The sequence below is a fragment of the Chelonia mydas genome, chromosome 8, assembly GCF_015237465.2.
Source record: "Chelonia mydas isolate rCheMyd1 chromosome 8, rCheMyd1.pri.v2, whole genome shotgun sequence".
Classification (NCBI taxonomy): domain Eukaryota; kingdom Metazoa; phylum Chordata; order Testudines; family Cheloniidae; genus Chelonia; species Chelonia mydas.
Window position 1 is genome coordinate 50762961 of NC_057854.1, and position 17981 is coordinate 50780941.

The following is a 17981-nucleotide window of genomic DNA, read 5'->3' on the forward strand; positions in this document are numbered from 1 at the left end:
AATTTAAAAATGAGTTTTGGAAAGCTGGATGGGTGAAAAATAGGGTTAATAACAGAAACTGTAATAGAAACAAAATTATTGCTACTTCCTTCCCAACGTATCCAAAGCTGTCCCTACCTTTAAGTCATTACTTCCAGCCTTTGGCCATGCCTTGATAATCTCCCATTTTGAGTACTGTAGCTTTCTTTGCTTACCTTTTCAACACCCACTTCATCCCATCCAGTGTATTCAAAATGCTGCTGCCAAAATCATTTCCCTTGCTTGTTGCTTTGACCATATCTGCCACCTTTGAGTCATTTTGTTTGCTCTGTATTACCTTCCCTTGCCTGTTCTAATTTTCTCCGTTCTTTTGTATTTTGTCTGAAGGTGTCCGGTTGGAGTGAAAGTTCCCTGGGGCATGGGGAGCTTTCTGTAAACTGCCTAGCACAATTTGATGCTGTGTTAAAAAAACAGTACTTGTGGCACCTTAGAGACTAACCAATTTATTTGAGCATAAGCTTTAAGCTGTAGTTCACGAAAGCTTATGCTCAAATAAATTGGTTAGTCTCTAAGGTGCCACAAGTGCTCCTTTTCTTTTTGCGAATACAGACTAACACGGTTGTTACTCTAAAAAAAACAGTGTGGCTCCATAATAAATGTTGTTCTAAAACAACTTATTGATTTATAAAAGATGTGAAAACATGAAAAATAGCAAAGCTTTATAATGTAGATTGAAATATTGAGAACAGTTGCTGAAATACTACGTTCTGTGCAGAGGAAAGGAATCTAGGACTCTTATTTCCAGGACCATTAGAGACCAAAGCAAACGGTAGAGCTATTTGACTTGCTGCTAAGCAATGGAAGGTCGCAGTAGTCTGTTTACATAGTAGCTTTTGACCATTGCTAAAATTCAGCTGGCATTAGTCTCACAGGATGCAATTTGTCTAAATTTTGATCCTTAGAACTGTAGACACTGCTGATGTAAAATGTTGAAGTGGTAGAAGAGGTTTCAAAGTTATGTTCTAGAATGAAGGAGTGAATAAATCCAACAAATCCTTTAGCTTTGATTAACTATCTTACATCACTTTCTTGGGACAAATAAATCCTTTGATATATGATGGCATAGGAACTATGATCCTTTTTTTGTAGTTGTTCACTGAAAATAAGGTGCCACAAGTACCCCTTTTCTTTTTACTGGAAATACTGAGATTTGTGACTTGATAAAATAGTTTGCACTGTGTTGAAGTAAAGGGGTGTTGTTTTTATGCTAATGAAAGGAATAACATATCAAATGTACAGTGTCCCTATTAGGACTTCATCTATATGGTCATCCTTGAAGTCTAGTTGTGATAACGGTAGTGCCTGAACATAAATTATATCTTCCTTCTTCGACAGATTTTTCTCTCTCCACCAAATTCTGTCCAGTTACGAAGTTAGATGCTGGTGTGAGTGAGAACATGGTATGGCCCCTTGTGTCTCATAGTCATAGCTGTTTACTGAAAAACCAAGTTTTAATACTACTTACTCTCATTATTATTGAAGACCCAAATACAGAAATTAGAGTGGAATTCTTTTCTGGTTTCCACATCAACAAAATTAACTAAGTTCTAATTACCTATTCTTATTATCGTTGATGTCATAGCCAGAAAGAAAGGTTTTCTATTTCCTCTTGAAAGCCAAGGACATAATTTCTTTAACAGCTTTTGGTTTTTAAGAATGAAATATTAACATGAACAGAGACCATAACTTTGGAATTTTGTTAAATACGTGAGAACAAAGGAGAGCAGAAATATTTCACAAAACTACACCTAATCTTTTAGCACTTACAACATATGCATTTAAGATCTTGAGAGGAGCATAGGGCCCATGTCGTCTTTGTTTGCTTGGGTGCTGCTGGTAATTTTCACTTTTTGAGATCATGTCCTGAATTTTTACTATTACAATACCAAAAATTGCATCCTAAGTATATAATGATTTAGCAAATCTGATGGTTGATCTCTAGGGCATTACACTTTGACATGTGTTAGGTGGTGAAAAAGGAAAACGATGATGGGATATTACTGTTTTCTTAGGATGGAATATAATTTAAAAAAAAACAAAAAACCTGATGCCTGATTGGAGTAGAACAGATGGCGGATAACCTAATTTAGATTGTCCAGAGACTTTGTTATTGCTGAGCAATTGCAATTTGTACTTGAATGTCTTTCATAAGTATTTTGGAGACATTAAAGGAGAATCCAAAAATGAAAGAAATAAAAACTAAATAGCTAAAAAACATGATTATAGAACAAAGATGTGTGTGAGGCTGTTAATGTTCACTTGTCTTATATGAAACACTGAAGTACAGATGAAAATTATACTTTCCTTCTTGTTATTATTTTAAGAGGTGGTATCGCTTGTGTGAATAGTGACAACTATAGTTAAATGTGCCTACACATTTCCATACTAAATACATTTATCATTTGCTCATAACTTTCTCAATTTTTCACCTTTTCGGCTGTTGTTTTCCAAGTCTGGTCTCTAACTGAAGCTGAGCTTTTTGGTTAGTTGGTTGTTTTTTGTTTTGGGGGTGTGTGGAGTTTGAGCAAAAATGATTCAACCATTTCTGAGTAGCAGAACAGTAGGGGAAAACATTTCATACCCTTTTAAAAAAAAAATAAACAACTGGAAATAAGGCATACATTTTTAACAGTGAGAGTAATTAATCACTGGAACAATTTACCAAGGGTCATAATGGATTCTCCATCGCTCACAATTTTTAAATCAAGAGTGGATGTTTGTCTAAAAGATATGCTCTAGGAATTATTTTGGGGGAATTCTATGGCCTGTGCTGTACAGGAGGTCAGGCTAGATGATCACAATGGTCCCTTCTGGCCTGAGAATCTGTGTGTGTTGAGACTTTTATTAAAGCAGCACTGACTCCAAAACTTGGGAATAGACACTTGAAATTGGGCAGAGAGACTGTTCTTAAGGAGGAAAGATGCTTTTGACATTCCACTGAAAATTGGTTTTGGTTGGTTATGAGCAGTTGAAGATTGTAGTTCACACACGTGTGGTAGGTTTTAATTACTTTCAACCAACAATAACTTTAATTTCTACAGAGAAAATATTTTTTAAACTAAGTACTTAAAATAAGGAAATAAGAGAACTTAAGTACTTAAAATAAGTTGTTCGTTTTGCACAGGCATAAGGGTCCTCGTACACAGACAAAGTTACGAACTAGGACCAAATGTATTAATAATTTGTTTTGATAAAGTAGTTGCAAATATAAATATTCAGTTTAATTGCCATGCAGAACAGTTGTATTTTTTATTTTAAATTAATTGTCCTGCATGCAACTTTCCTCTTATCTTTAGTAAGATACTTAAAATTAACTGTTGCATGATTTCCTTACTTGCTGTGCAGTCCAGCTTGTGCACTGAGACTCAGATTCAGAAAGTTACTTAAGCATGTGCCCATCTTAAGAATGAAAGTGGCTGCACTGAAGTTTAAAATTAAACATTAAGTATATTGCTTAATTGGCACCTGAGTGCCTGACCTGCTCCCATTGACTTCGAAGGATTCTTGAATGAAGCTTAAATTGCTTCTTATTTTTGTGTTAGGAATTGAGTATACAACTGAGGTTTATTTAATCAATTTATCTGAATTCATAATTTTGTGTTTACGTATGCATCTTGCATTTGTATAGAAAACACTTTTTTTCCCCTTTAGGAACTTGTCTTCCATGGGGTTGATTTCTCTAATATTTTTACCTCAGTGTAAAAAGTAGTTTTCCAAGTGTGCTATGTATTTTCCTTCCGACCCACAATTAAAGATACTAATACCTGTTTTATGTAAACTGTTTTCTGCAGTTGTAGCTTGACTGTGACTCATTAGTACTTGAGAAGAACAGTTGTTTCAAATATAATGAGAGAAAAATATGCTATAACATATCCAGAAGACAGTTTTACCTTTCATTATACAATCTTTTCTTCATTTTAACAACATTTATCTGATGAGGACAACCTTATTGGGTTTTGTTAGTCTTATTTGGCAGTCTCCATTTGTAAATTTTCTGCATAATCTTCTACACTAACATCCCCCTCTTGTTGTTTTTCACTTTTCCTATTATTTTACAGCCCTTTTCTCTTTTGCACTGCTTTACCACACGTTGGTACCTTAATTACAGGAAACAGAGAGAGAACTAGGAATAGCTTTGTAATTTATTGTATATTGGTTTTTATTTTAACTTTTAATTATCTACATTTTACCAGCTTTGGAACTACTTAATCCTTTTTCTCCCACCTATGTACAGGATGCACATTCTTAAAATTCACAGACCTCAGTATTGAAAGAAAACACACAGCAAATGAACCCATTAATGTTAGAATAAATTGACTGAGATTCCTTTAACTTAGTTTCCAGAAATGTGTAGAGGAAAGAGGAGACTTTTTGATAAACGTTTTACAGAAAACATTTGTTTGTGCTGTTGCTTTTCCTCATATGTACATACCTATCTGTTTATAATTATAAAACTTAGAGAATGAGTATCTGGGGAAACAATAAATCCCCATGTAGTTTTGTTTAAAAGTTGGTTTTGGTTTTTTTAAGAGACTTCTGCTGTTGCTGTCTGACTAGCCATTAACATAGCTTTTTTTATATTAGCTCTGTTTCCTTTCTGCCACTTACAGGTGATCTAAATTCTCATGACATCTGGCATTTCAGTTGTACTGTGTGGGCTAACTTTTCCCCAAATCCCAAGCTATATAGTCCCTCTTTTATCAACAGCAGGTTGGTTGCAGTGTATGTTGAATAGCCACAATAAATGTGTGTTTTCACCTTCAGGAACACAGTTGAATATCCAGCTGAGTCTAAAACCCAGTTCAGAGCATTTTTGCTATATAAGCTCATAAAAGGCAAGAAAAAAGACGGTTACTTGGAAAGCATGGATTAAAAAAAAAGATAATCCAAACTTTCAGGATTGAGCAGAATAACTTATGACAGTTTGTGATGCAGCTGGAAATAATTCTATGAAGTTTTTTTAATAACCAGGCTGGATAAAAATCAATGATTTTTTTTATTTAAATTGGATTTTTAAGGACCAAGCCTATCTAAAGATAGATACATTATAGCTCAAAGGTATCTCATCATAGAATAGGGGTTATAAATTCTAATTCTATAGTATGAGACAATATGTTCATGTAATGTTTAAGAAAAGTTTTGTAAATGAGTTCCAATCGTTCATGGATTAGGAACCCAATCTTATGGGGTTCCACAGGCTTCTGTATAGATTATTTAGGTTAATCTTTCTATCTACCCAATGGGACTCAGTCTAGAAGATACCATCGGGGCGCTTAGTTTTGCAGTTCTCAAACTGTGGATTTGTCTCTCCAGAGATAACTTGCTTGTTAACAGCAAAAATCTTTTTAAATAAATAATATATAGAGGTGAAAACTAAGACCTCAACCCTATTGCCCCTCTGCAAATTTGAGTACACAGAGTCAATCCCTTACCTCTCTCTAAAAGAGCAAAGTTTAAAAAAGTTCAATGAATAGAAGATTATTGGGAGCAGAATAGATCTGGACAAGGAGAAGAAGTCTGGAGATAAATGTGAGAAGCAAGGGACATATGCTTTTTTTGTTAAAATATTATATGTTTGCTGTTGAAGAAGAAAATCCAGAATACTTAACGTTGTTGTTTTAGTTAAATAAAACAATTTAACTGTCTGTCTGGTGATGTTCTCCTCCTAATATAGCGTGGCAAGAAAATCCTCCAAATATTAATGATTAACCTGTTGAATTGGAGATAGTTCACCTCCCAATGACTTCATAAATATCTCCTTCAATTACCTTTGGTAAATGAAATAACCAAACAGTCATTCATTTTCTGATATAGCTGTAAAACTAATCTGAAAAGTTTTCAAAATAAATCACTGTTTAAAAATGTATAGTGTGTACCTTCTAAAAATGAAACCTACATCTATCTCTTGATTTGTGAAGAATATGTATTAAGGTTATAACAACCGACAAGAAGGCACTTTTATGTAGAAAACCATGATTAAATCGAATCTTCCAGACTAGTGATTTAAATCATGATTTAATTTGATTTAAATCAAATCTACCCTATTAATAAGACCTTTAGGAATCATGATGGAGTTCCAGTAACCCCCAGATTAAATGCATTTTTCTTTCATTGTCACTGGTTTTGTTTTTAATACTTTGTGAATCTATATAATTGGGTGAAGTAGGACCGTGAACTGAAAACATTTGGTGAATTTCCTCAATGTGCGTTCATGATATTTTCATAAAGAAAACAAATGCAATATTATCTTTCTCTTGCTGGAAAAAATGTTGTTTTTCATTTTAAATATCTATAGTTGGGATTTTTAAAAGAGCCTAAATGAGTTAGGCACCTAACTTCAATTTTTGTGGGAGTTGGTTGTCTTACTATCCTAGGCTCCTTTGAAATTCTCAGCCTAAAAAGAATAAAAAGTTGTTTAGAGGATCATTGTGACATCAGATTGTCCTGTTATCACAAAGTCAAAATCTGCCGAGTGTTAAGAATTCATTAAGGCTGGAAACACAACAGTGCGATAATGCATAGTGAGTGTAAGTAGAACTGGTGAGTACAGCAAACATTGCTAGCTGCATTTACTACCGGGAAGTTTATCTCTTTTCTTTGCTGTTCTCAAAATTCTAATGTAACTTGTGGGACAATAATGTTCATAGAAAAAGTAATAAGTAAATATCAGACAATGTTTGCAGAAATCAAATTTTGTTTCCAAGTTATACTCATCCAGTCTGGAAGTAAAAGTAGTTCTCTACAACCTGTAATCAGTGAGACTTACCTACACAGCTTGAATTTCAAAATATTAAATACTTGCAGCAAAGTTCTCATGTTATCTACAGGTCAAGAATTAGTCATAGAAATTATTTGACAAATAAATTTGAGAAAATCTACAGCTGCTGTCAACCTATTTATCATCAGAAGAGGCTGAATTTGCTGAATAAATTATTCATTTTGAATTATTCATTCCACTCTAGTTGTAAGTAAGCATTGTAAGTGGGTTGCCTATTTGTTTACATGACATTCTCTTTATTTTGGACATAATGTTAATCAACTCACCTTCATTGATTAAAGTTAGCGGTGGTATCCTGAAAGGACTTTTTGTAGGAGAAGTAGCTGGATCAGGTGGTGGCCTTATGTCTCTGTCTCTAGGATAACTTGGGTCCCTCTGTATCTCATTACCTCCCAAAAGGCTGGGAGTATAGTGCTGGCTGTTAGGAATGTGCTGTGGCACCACCTGAACAAGAGGAGGAGATCCGTCGGTGTCCTGTCGTGACAGTATCTGCAAGCACTGCTCTTCCAATAAAGAGATAATCACAGACTGATTATTTACAAGATCTGTTAGTGCTGCATATTTTATTTCAAGCTCCCTGTATCGTGTTGCCATTTTCAACATTTCTGTTGTAACATTGAGGATTTTATTTTCCAGTTGGGAAAGCTCAAGTGAATTATCGCGCTTTCGGATTATCTCATGCAAGAGCTGCATGTAGAGCTGAGTGACTCGGGAGTTCATGTTGCGACTTTCTTTTCTCAGCAGTTTTACCTCATTCACAATATTTCCATCCACATCCACCACAAGCTGCAAGATATCAATCTCGCGTTTCTGCTTGGACAATACTTCCTTCAGGTTCTCTATGTCCATCCTTGTGATTTCATCTTTTCTGTTATCTGCTCCTAGTCCTTTGGTATTTACACAAATTGGCCCTGTAATTTTTTGTTCAGGAACCAAGAAAGTATAACCACATTTTTTTCCTTCCTCTCCACCATCTGTTGAACGAGGGTGCCTCTTCGATAATTTACTGAGTTTAGACTTTTCTGTGCAGTGTCCTGTAGACAGTAGTAGGAATAATAGCACACCCAAAGTCCACGTAGAGATCTTCATTTTGAGATGAATGTGATGGCTTTCAGAAGACTAATCATTGGATAAATAGAAAGCAAGTTAATAATTAATCAGAATCCAGTTTTAAGGCCTTACTTTATATCAAGCAACATATCATGGAAGAGCACTAATTTTTACTTATGACACAAATGCAATTGAGACTTATCTGCCGTAAATGCTGGCCAAACTGAGATTTTCTTACCATGTTAAATTTAATTTTCACAAAATTACTTATTTATTTAGAATTACACTGCATTGAACAACTTGCCTCCTTTCTTTGGTGAAGCATCAAGACCTGAAAGATTTCAAGCAGTAGACATATTTTAGCTTTAATTTGAACGAATACATTTTCAGAAAACAAGCTCCAATGTATTCAGATAACACAGTAGTTCTTTGATCATAAGCCTGGCTACATACGTTTATAAATATTAAAATAAAAAGGGAAATATTGTAAAATACTTTTGTAGCCAAAAAAGTAAACAAACCCTGATTTGGGCTTTCCAGAAAATCTGAGGTTGAAACGATTTTTGTAATTTGCATAATATTGGCCTTAGTTCTACATATTTTTATAGTTATGTCTATAGCTAGATTTACAACTAGTGGCTTTGGAGATCTCCCTAACATGGTTGTCATAATTTTACTTTTAAAAAAATGTATTCAAGTAGATTTGGTTTGTAAGAAAAGGTAATGGTAGGGTTAGCTGTGAGATCATATGCCCTGACCTGATGAAAATGTGATTATCTTTTTTCATATATGAATGAAAACAAGTAAGTGATGATCTTTGTTTTCGTGAAACTAAATATTAGAATTTAGTGTCTGGGATCATTTGATGTTTAATATTGACCACTATACACTAGGGAATGTTGAGTGCCTGCCAGCAGGGTCTACATGGGCCAGTTAGTGTGCAACATGTTGGTTCACTTAAGAATTCACACCCCTCTTGTGCACATTACTGCACCTTGTGGACAAGACCATCATTTTAATGACAATTCTGCTGAAACAGTTCATTAGCAAAGCATGTTTGCCTTTTGGGACTTTTTCTCCTAAAAGTTTGATTTCTACTCTGAGGTATAGTAAAACAAACACACCGCAAAACTACAAATCGTGGTTGTATGAAGTGTGATAAAAGGGGGGGAAACCACTTCCTACAAATTGTTCTGTACTTCAAATTATATTTTCTTCAGTAGGTAAATATTTACCTTTCACAAAACACACAAGCTGGTGAATGGACTGCATTCTGGTAGACATGAAGAAGCAATAGGACTATTTGTTAAAGTTATGCATGCTTTTAGTGTCCTAAAGAGTTTTAAGGAATTTTTATTACCAATCATTTTTTTAAAAGTCTTTAATAAGCTGTCCTTTTCCCTGACATCTTTATGATGAGTTTGCCATTATTCCAGATAACTTGTAAACAAGCAACCCCCAATCTGTAAAAATGTCAAACATGCTTTATCAGCTATAACTACGTTACACTCTTTTAAACATATGACACATTAAAATAATGTGTTTGCTTAAATTGTTATGGAGGGAATTAAGAAAGCATTGAAAAATCTGAGGACTATTGATTACATTTTCCTATTTCTTTTTGTTTTGGTATTTGAGGTTATAAAATAGTGAGTGGTATTCAAACCCAGAATAAATTAACTATTTTTATCATCTTTGGCTAATTGACTTGTGGAAAGGTGGTGGCTTTGGAGTTGATTCACTTTTGTCAGGGAGATTTCTCTCTCTCTCTCTCTCTCTCTCTCTCTCTCTCTCTCTCTCTCTCTCTGTGTTCCCTCTTGTCTCAGCTATGGGTAGAGCTGACATTAATCTTTCTCCTCCTCCTCAGCCTAATATTAGCAGATTGTACACGATATTGCACAATGGTCTCTGTGTGGCTTATCAAGAGCAACAGAATAAAACAATAGAAGTTCATTGGTTTCATGCTGCACTTGCCACTTTTGCACAAATGCTTTGTGCAAAAGTATCAGCCCAGACACAATTCTCCCCTTCAGGAGGGAAATTGGTGAGACCCTATTGTACAGGGGTGGGTAACTCTTGATACACTGTATACCCCACTCATCCCCATTTTCACTGGGCAATCCCTAAATGGAAACAGCTGTTCCGCACCCACAACAGGACTGGCAAAGTCCAGAGAGAGAGAAAGAGAGGCAGAGACTCCTCACCTATTTTAAAAAAAAAAAAAAAGGCCTTTAGCCTAAAGGAAGGTGCACTGGGCTTGGATTCAGGTGGCCACAAGTTCTTGTCTTACCTATGTAACTCACTGGTATTAGGATGGCAAAATGTACAAAATTCTTGATATTCCTGTTTTAGTAGGGAAGGGGAAAGACAGACAAATATAACTTCCTCCACTCCACCTGATTTTACAGATTGGGGTGGTAAATGAGATGTTGCACAAAATCACTTCTGGTAATTGTGGAAAGAGAAACCAGATCTCTAAGCTGACAGACCGAAATATCATTCACTTAAACACACTTCATTTCAAAGTAAAAATGCCAAATCTTTGGTTGTCCTGTTCATAACCACTACTCTAGTCATTAGACCACATGTCCCACCCACAGCCCAGAATTAAACCCAGGAATCTTGATTCCCAACGTTCTGTTGCTGTCTAGTAAATAGTTGTGTAAACTACTGGTAAATTGTCAGGTTCCCCTCTGTGATCTGGTCCATATACAGGATGTCTATTTCTGCTGTCAATTACTCTTTTGGCTTAAGTTGTAGAGATCTGTGCTCTGTATCTGAAGGTCCTGGTTTCAAAAACTGTTGATGACTTATGCAGGAAAATATAATATGTGGTCATATAATTAAAAGGTCACAATATATTTGAACAAGGTGTCAGAATTCAGGTTGCCATTAGTCATCTTAATTCTGGCATTTCCTAATTTGTGAGTAATTGATTTTGCAAATTTCACATTTTTATATTGATTTAACAATCAGGACCTTCAGTGTTTAACCAGAATGTTCAATATTTACACGGTTCTTCTGTTTTAACCAGCAAGAAAGTATTATGGCATATATTTCTAGTCTTTTTTTTTTTTTTAATTGGATTACTAGACTGCCGGAGCTAAATGTTGTGTTTCAAACAAATTGCCACTGTTAAAAGACAATTGTAATTAACATTTAATTGAAATAATGAAAATGTTTATATTCCTGCATATTTCACAATTTGTACACAGTAACAAATGATTTTCAATAACAAAACATTTAGAGGGAAAATATACCATTTTAAATACTTTTTCCAGAAGCAAAACTTGTGTGGATGTTTTGTTAAATATATAAATAACTGCTAAAGGTACACTGTCTGTGAAGTCAGTAGACAACAGCAACGATTTTTGTTGCTGTATTTCAGGACAAGTTATGGGATAGTCCTAGTGGAAAGGACAAAAAGTCAAAGATAGGCGTTATTATGCTACACTAAATCACTCATCTGTGTAGTCTAATCTATATGAAGGTAATCCCCTCCCCCACATGTGTAATGTATTTAGCCAATTGTGCAATGCTTAGTGTTGGAAGTTCGAGGTAAACTTTCAGGTGAATCATGGTAAAAATATGAGAGGACAGTCATTTTCTGTAATATACTGTACTTCTCAACAGACCCTGGACCAATTGAACTAATCAAACTAAATTTGTAATCCCAACCTGGCTCTCCTAACTCCCTTTTAAAATGATTTTTTATAACTGGGGTGAAGAAGACCTTAAAAATATGAACTTGATAAAAAACAATGTTCTGGTCCTTTGTTTTCACATAGACATTTCAAAAATAGTCTTGTAAATATTTTTTAAAATATGAATATTATGGAACACACGATAACTGTCACAAAGACACAACCTAAGTAACCGTTTTAAAATTATTGAAAAAATGGAAATAAAATTGGTATGCTGTAGTTTTTTCTCTGAAATACAAGTAATATTTCTTAAAAGCAAATGTACTGTAATAGAGCACCTAGTCCATTCAAATATTCTGCTGTAGTCCACTTTCGTACATTCTTTTAATCAACTAAGTACATATATAGGTCTCTATTCTGTAAACACATATACATTAATCATCACCTTTCTCCCCTGCCCCTCATCATATGAGTAAAGTTACAAACATACCTAAGTGTTTTTAGAATTGGGGCCATAGACATTCTGTCTGACCATAAGAGGAATTAAATGGTCTAAAATAGAATAACCAAAACAACAGTTGCTCAAACTGTGTCTTAGAATTCCAAAATAAACAAATATTTCAACCTTCAGCTGATCTGAAACTAAGATGTGCCTATAGACATTTCAAAGATGAGTTCCTTCTGAGACACAGACTTCGTTGTTAACTTGTGTGCTGTCACAGAAGCTTCCAACTGTGAAAACTTTGGCTCCCCTATGTGTGTGGTATTCAGCAGTTGAACACAGATGTTGATGACCGACACAGCTGGGGTTCCTCATAAGGTTGTAAAAAAGAGTTGTTCTTCATGTGGCTCTGCATATTCACTCGCCAAATGGTAGAACCTTTTCCAAGCAGTGCCCATTAGAGTGCATGTGCGCCCCCTCCTTACCGCTCCCCTCAGCCTTTCTGAACATTCTGAGGATGAGGCTATATCAGAGGACGCTGTACCCTCTATCTTCTTAGTTCTTTCCAACTTCTGCACCAGACAGAAGTGAACTGTTTAATCTGTTTGGGTCTGGGAATTTTATTTATTGATAGTGCTTTTGGTAGTTTTTAGTTGTTGTTAATGTGTAGTTTAGTTTAAGTATAATGATAAGTGTAAGCAGTTTAGTATAGTTGGTAGGCTTTCTTCTGTCTAATGGTGGAACCAAACAAGAAACTAGGGGTTTAAGAGATGTGCTTCATACACAGCTGTCTTCCTGGTGTAGGATGACCACTTTAGGTGCCTGACGTGTCTGGGCGAAGGCCTTTCTTCTGGGTGTTCATTTGCAGGACTTTCACATCCAGAGAGGCACAGTGAACTACAGGTGCTTCTACTTAAGCAAGTTCTAGCTGCTAAACCTTGTTTTGAATGATTGTTCAATCCAAAGTCCTGAGGCCAGTTTCTGCTTCTCTGGCTTCCTCTAACAAGACTAAGCTTCCTAAAGGTTTCAGGTCATCTTCATTGGTTCTGGCTCTGGATCCTTCTGTTAAAGTTGTCAAGGCTTCAAAGGCACTGTTGGTGGAAATAGACCATCTGTCTGCTAAGGATCTTAGGGCCATGTCATTGGCTCCAACTGTAGTGATTCCACGGAAGAATGTGAGGGAGAAGACAGCCACTGTTAGCAGTGTCAGACTCGATACATCAGCCTTATAGGATCCATCTGACTCCGTGGCCTTTGCGGTTCTAACTCTGAAATCCGAGTTGGTTCTGTGTTTAGCTTTGAAGACCAGAGATGTGGAGCTTAGTATTTCTCCAGATCTGGTACTCTCCAGGTTTATGGGATTGGCACTGTCCTCCGCTCCTGTTCAGGGGCCATCCTCTGATCCAAAGAGGTCTTTTACTGTGGTGGCACCATTACATGTCTGAATATTTCTCTGATCTGACTGACGGGCAGTTGATAAGGAAGAGACAGGTTTCATCAGCTCCGCGATCTGTTTCCATTTCTCATGAAGAGAAGAGCAGAGGGGATTTAGTTTTTCCTCTTAATCCATCTATGCTGCCACGTCCTGAGACTCCTACAGAGTCATCAAGGAATATCTTTTTCTCACCTTTTATTTTTCTTCATGTTCCAGGTCTGACGCCGTAGCTGGTGCAGTCCACAGTGGATCCAAAGTCGGATCCTTATTTAGAGGAAGAATTAAGAGATCTGATTCATCCCAGTTCATATTTACTCAGCAAGGGTTCCCCGACTCCTTTGTTGCTCCTCCTAAAGGTATGTTTCCTGTTGTAGAGACTGGCAGTCCTGGACTCCACAGCCCTATTGTGTTCCACCAAAGGAATTTTTAAATCATTCTTCTTATGGATTGGGAGACCAAGTTTCATCTGATAAGGATCCGATAGCTCAGGAATCTCTGGATCCGATTGCACTGGGACTGTCTGCATCTCAGAAAGTTGTTCTTAATACACTATCTGAAGAGGAAGATGAGGAGAGAGCTCCTCTTTTTGAACAAGAACAAATGGATACTGACTTTGACCTCAATTTATCACCTGATGAACATGTGGGTGTGGCTTCTGCTTCTTCCCCTTCTGAACTCATTTTACAGTTCTATGACCTGATGGATCAGATGGTATCCACATTAAGCCCGCTTTTGGTGTCTGTGGAGGAAACCTCCCATACGGTATTCAACATTCTTGGGGCTACCTCAAGAAATAGGCCGTCACTATCAGTTCTGGTTGGTCCTTCACAGCCTGCTAAGACTGTTTGAACACCACCTGCTTTTTGCCATCCTCTTTCCAAAAAAGTGGACAAAGTGTATCAGATACCCCATGAGGGGTTTTCTTAGTTCCATACATATCCTGTGCTTAACATGCTGGTGATGGCTGCTGCCAATTAAGAGGCTTAGGTCCAGCCAAGCCCACTCCACTCCCGCTGACAGAGAGAGAAGATTGATTTGGGGAGATTTGTTTTCCTGTATCTTCTCTCAGTATTAGGATGGCTGGTTATCAAGCGGTGATGACCCATTATTGGTTCTGTCCATGAGAAAAGATGGCTGTGTTTGTCCAAGACGATAAAAGAAGGCACATGAATGCTATTTTCACAGCAGGACAATGTGGCAAAGCATGGTCTCAGGGCTTTGTTTGATGCTTTGCACTCTTCCGCCGGAGCATTGGCATCCGCAGTTACCTTGAGGCACATGCTTGGCTGCATTCTTCTTCCCTTGCTGCGAACACAAGAATTAAAGTGGAAGATCTCCCCTTTGAAGGAGATGGTCTTTTCCTCAACAAAACAACTGAACTGTTGGAAAAATTGAAGGAAACTAGATCCACTGCACAGTCTCTGGGTCTTTATTCCTATGTTAGAAGGAATCCTTCTATGCCTTCTTTTTGCTATCAGACCGTTTTACCTTCATTCTTATTTTGCCTCAAGTCACAGATGTCAGCAATACTATCAGCAAGCTACATCTTCATCCCAGAGTCAGCATAAAAAAGAGGTCTGAAGATCTAGACGTACGATGAAACAACCTGCTCCCTCTTCTCTGTCTTCATTGAATGCCAGGCGTTGGTTTTGATGTGAGGATTGAGAGTCATGGACCAATGAGCAAGCATCTATCCTTTCCTTTATTTGGAGACAGGCTATTCCAGTTCATCAACAAATGGAGACTTTTATTGCATAGGACAAGTGGGTCCTAGAAATTATAGAGAAGGGCTGTGTCATTCAGTTCAGAAAAATTACCCCCTTCTCCTACCCTTTTCAGGGAACCTACTCACAGGGCTATTCTACTTTTGGAAGTACAAAAATTGCTCCTGATAGGAACTGTCAAGAAGATACCCAAACATTTCTAGGGTCAGGGTTTTTATGCAAGGTACTTCCCGGTAGAGAAGAAAGGGGGGTGTTTCCATCCAATTTTAGATTTAAGAAAATTGAACAGACACATTTAGAATTTTTGACTTATTATGTTAACTCAGCCTCCATTATATCCTCACCTGCAATTATGGATTGGTTCTCAACTCTCAATTTAAAGGCTGTATATTTTCATATTTCTGTCCAACAGTTACCAAAAATATCTTCATTTCATAGTAGCACAATGGTATTTCCAATAAGTCCTCCTCTTTGGCCTGTCCACAGTGCCAAGAATCTTTACTAAGTGCCTTACTCTCGTAGCAACACATCTGAGGAAACACAGTATTTTTGTTTTCCCGTATATGGATGATTGGTTGCTGAAGGCTGCTGCATGCAAGGATCTGTTTCTTTACATCAGTTTTATAACCTCCCTCCTTTTGGATCTAGGTCTGCTTCTGCATGTCAAAAAATTGAATCTCTGTCCAACCCAGAGAATTCTTTTAATAGCTTCTGTGTTGGACTTGGTAGTAGGGAAAGCTTTTCTCCCAGAGGACAGTTTTCTGAAAATAGTGCAGTCTGTTTTGGAAATATGAACTTGTCAAACCCAGAAAGTGATCTGCCTGGGTCTCATTGGTTGGATGGCATGGCTACTACCACTTATGTAATTCTGTTTGCTGATCCCAGAATGAGGCTGATGCAGTATTGGATATCTCAAGCCTAGAAACACAATCTAGACAGACTTCAGATTTTTGTCACCATGCCTCAAGATGTTCTAAATTTGTTGAGGAGGTGGATGGACAGATCAAATGTTCTCAGAGATAATCTGTTCAATACCCCTTCACCAGTAGTCACCATAACTTCAGATCTTTAAACAACAGATGGGGAGCACATTTAGGTCACCTTACAATTCGAGTATACAGGACTTTTCAGGAAACCAGCTTGGTTATAAATGTGTTGGAGTGAATAGCCCCTTTGATTTGACTCTCAAATATTTCCTTCCTAATATAGAGGGGAAGGTTGTTCAGTTCAGTGATGGACAATGCAACTGCAATGTGCTATGCCTAACAAACAAGGAGGTGCTCACTCCTTCCAGTTATGTGCCAAAGCAGTCAAATTATGAGACTGGTCTATCTGGTGGCCCTGTATTTAGCAAGGTAGGGCAATGTGGTGGTAGATAGTCTCAGCAGGGACAGTTCTCAGATGCACAAGTGGTCCCTAAAGGTCCAAATAGTGCAAGACATTTTCTCCAGATGGTGTTGCCCCTATGTAGACCAGCTTGCTACAAGGTTCAGCCAAAACTGTTCTCTCCTCTGTATAAAGGCAGGAAGGGACAGTCATTCCACCTCACATGTCTGCTTTCTGCATTAGGGGATGTGGCCTTCTCTGTACTCTCCCCTGCCCCTTTCCATTAATTCAGAAAGCAGCAAAGATGATTTGTCAGGTCAGGGCAGCATGAATTATGCTGATTGGTCCAGCTTGACCAAGCCAGCAGTGATGTGCTTCAGCTGTCAGACAGGGTTTGCATGCACTCTGTCTCCAGATCTCTTGTTTCAGCAACAAGACCAGTTCCTTTATTTGGGTCATTGCTACACTGGAAACTTCAAAGTACTGCTGCGGGAGCACTCCCGCGACAGCTCTTTGAAGTGTGAGTATGGTCTTGAGCGAGTGCTGGGAGAGCTCTCCCAGTACTCCTGGTAATCCATCTCCACAAGGGGATTAGCTCCGAGCGCTTGGAGCCTCTTTACACTGGTGCTTTAAAGCGCTCTGACATGCTGTGCTGGGGGAGGTGTGTGTGTGGGGGGGGGGGGGGGTCGTGATTTTTCACAACCCTAAGCTAGCAAGTTAGAGTGCTATAAAATGTAAGTGTAGCCAAGCTCTTGGATCCTCAGCCTCTTAATTTGGCTATCAGACTTTGACTAATCTTGAACAGCCCCATTCTTCATTGATGCAGAACGTACTGCTCAGTTCTAGAAAAGTGTCTGCTAGCAAGTGTTACTTTTTAAAACAGTCTAGATTTGTTGTTTGGATGCAGGGAAATATGAGTCTCTAGTCCAGCTTTCATTCCCTGTATTTTGGAGTATTTAATGGACTTAAAATCTGAAGAGTAATCCAGTTGTTCTTTAAAAGTTCACCTGGCAGCTATCTCAGCTTAACCATATTTTTGTAGATTGCTTTTTATGCATAGTATAGGTAAATGGTTTATGAAAGGGTTATCTAACATGAAATCCCTTTTTGAACCCTTAGTTGAGTATTCATTCGTTTATTTATCTATTAAAACTATTCATTATTCATCAGCCAGAAGGGTGAGCAAATTGCCAGCCTAATGATTGACCAGCCATTTATGATTTTTCATAAAGTTAAGGTGGTTCTTAGACCTGATCCCACATTTTTACTGAAAATGATTTCATATTAATCAAAAAACTAATTTACCAGTATTTTTCCCAAATACATATGCTAATAAAGGGGAATCTCTGTTACCTGCTTTAGATTCTAGAAGGGTTCTTGCATAATATTTAAATAGAACTAAGAGTTTTAGGAAATCATCCAGATTGTTTTTGGTTTTGTTTCTTCTGTCAAGAATCATATGGGTCACTCTGATCAGACTAACACGGCTACCACTCTGATATCTGATCAGACTATTTCCAGATGGGTTAAACAATGCATCATT

General features: G+C 37.3%; 2 protein-coding genes across 20 annotated transcripts in view; one reads left to right on the forward strand and one right to left on the reverse strand.

Annotated features, from left to right (window-relative positions):
* The window catches only part of RALGPS2 (Ral GEF with PH domain and SH3 binding motif 2), a 255535-nt gene that overhangs the window by 155328 nt on the left and 82226 nt on the right, over positions 1-17981 (forward strand). The window lies entirely within an intron of this gene.
* ANGPTL1 (angiopoietin like 1) overlaps positions 1-17981 on the reverse strand; it is a 30148-nt gene that overhangs the window by 6469 nt on the left and 5698 nt on the right. For both annotated transcript variants that reach the window (XM_007061161.4, XM_027823600.3), the window contains one exon: positions 7084-7936. In XM_007061161.4, coding sequence (XP_007061223.1) covers positions 7084-7906 — 823 coding nt within the window. In that variant the 5' untranslated portion in view covers positions 7907-7936. The remainder of the gene's footprint in view (positions 1-7083; positions 7937-17981) is intronic.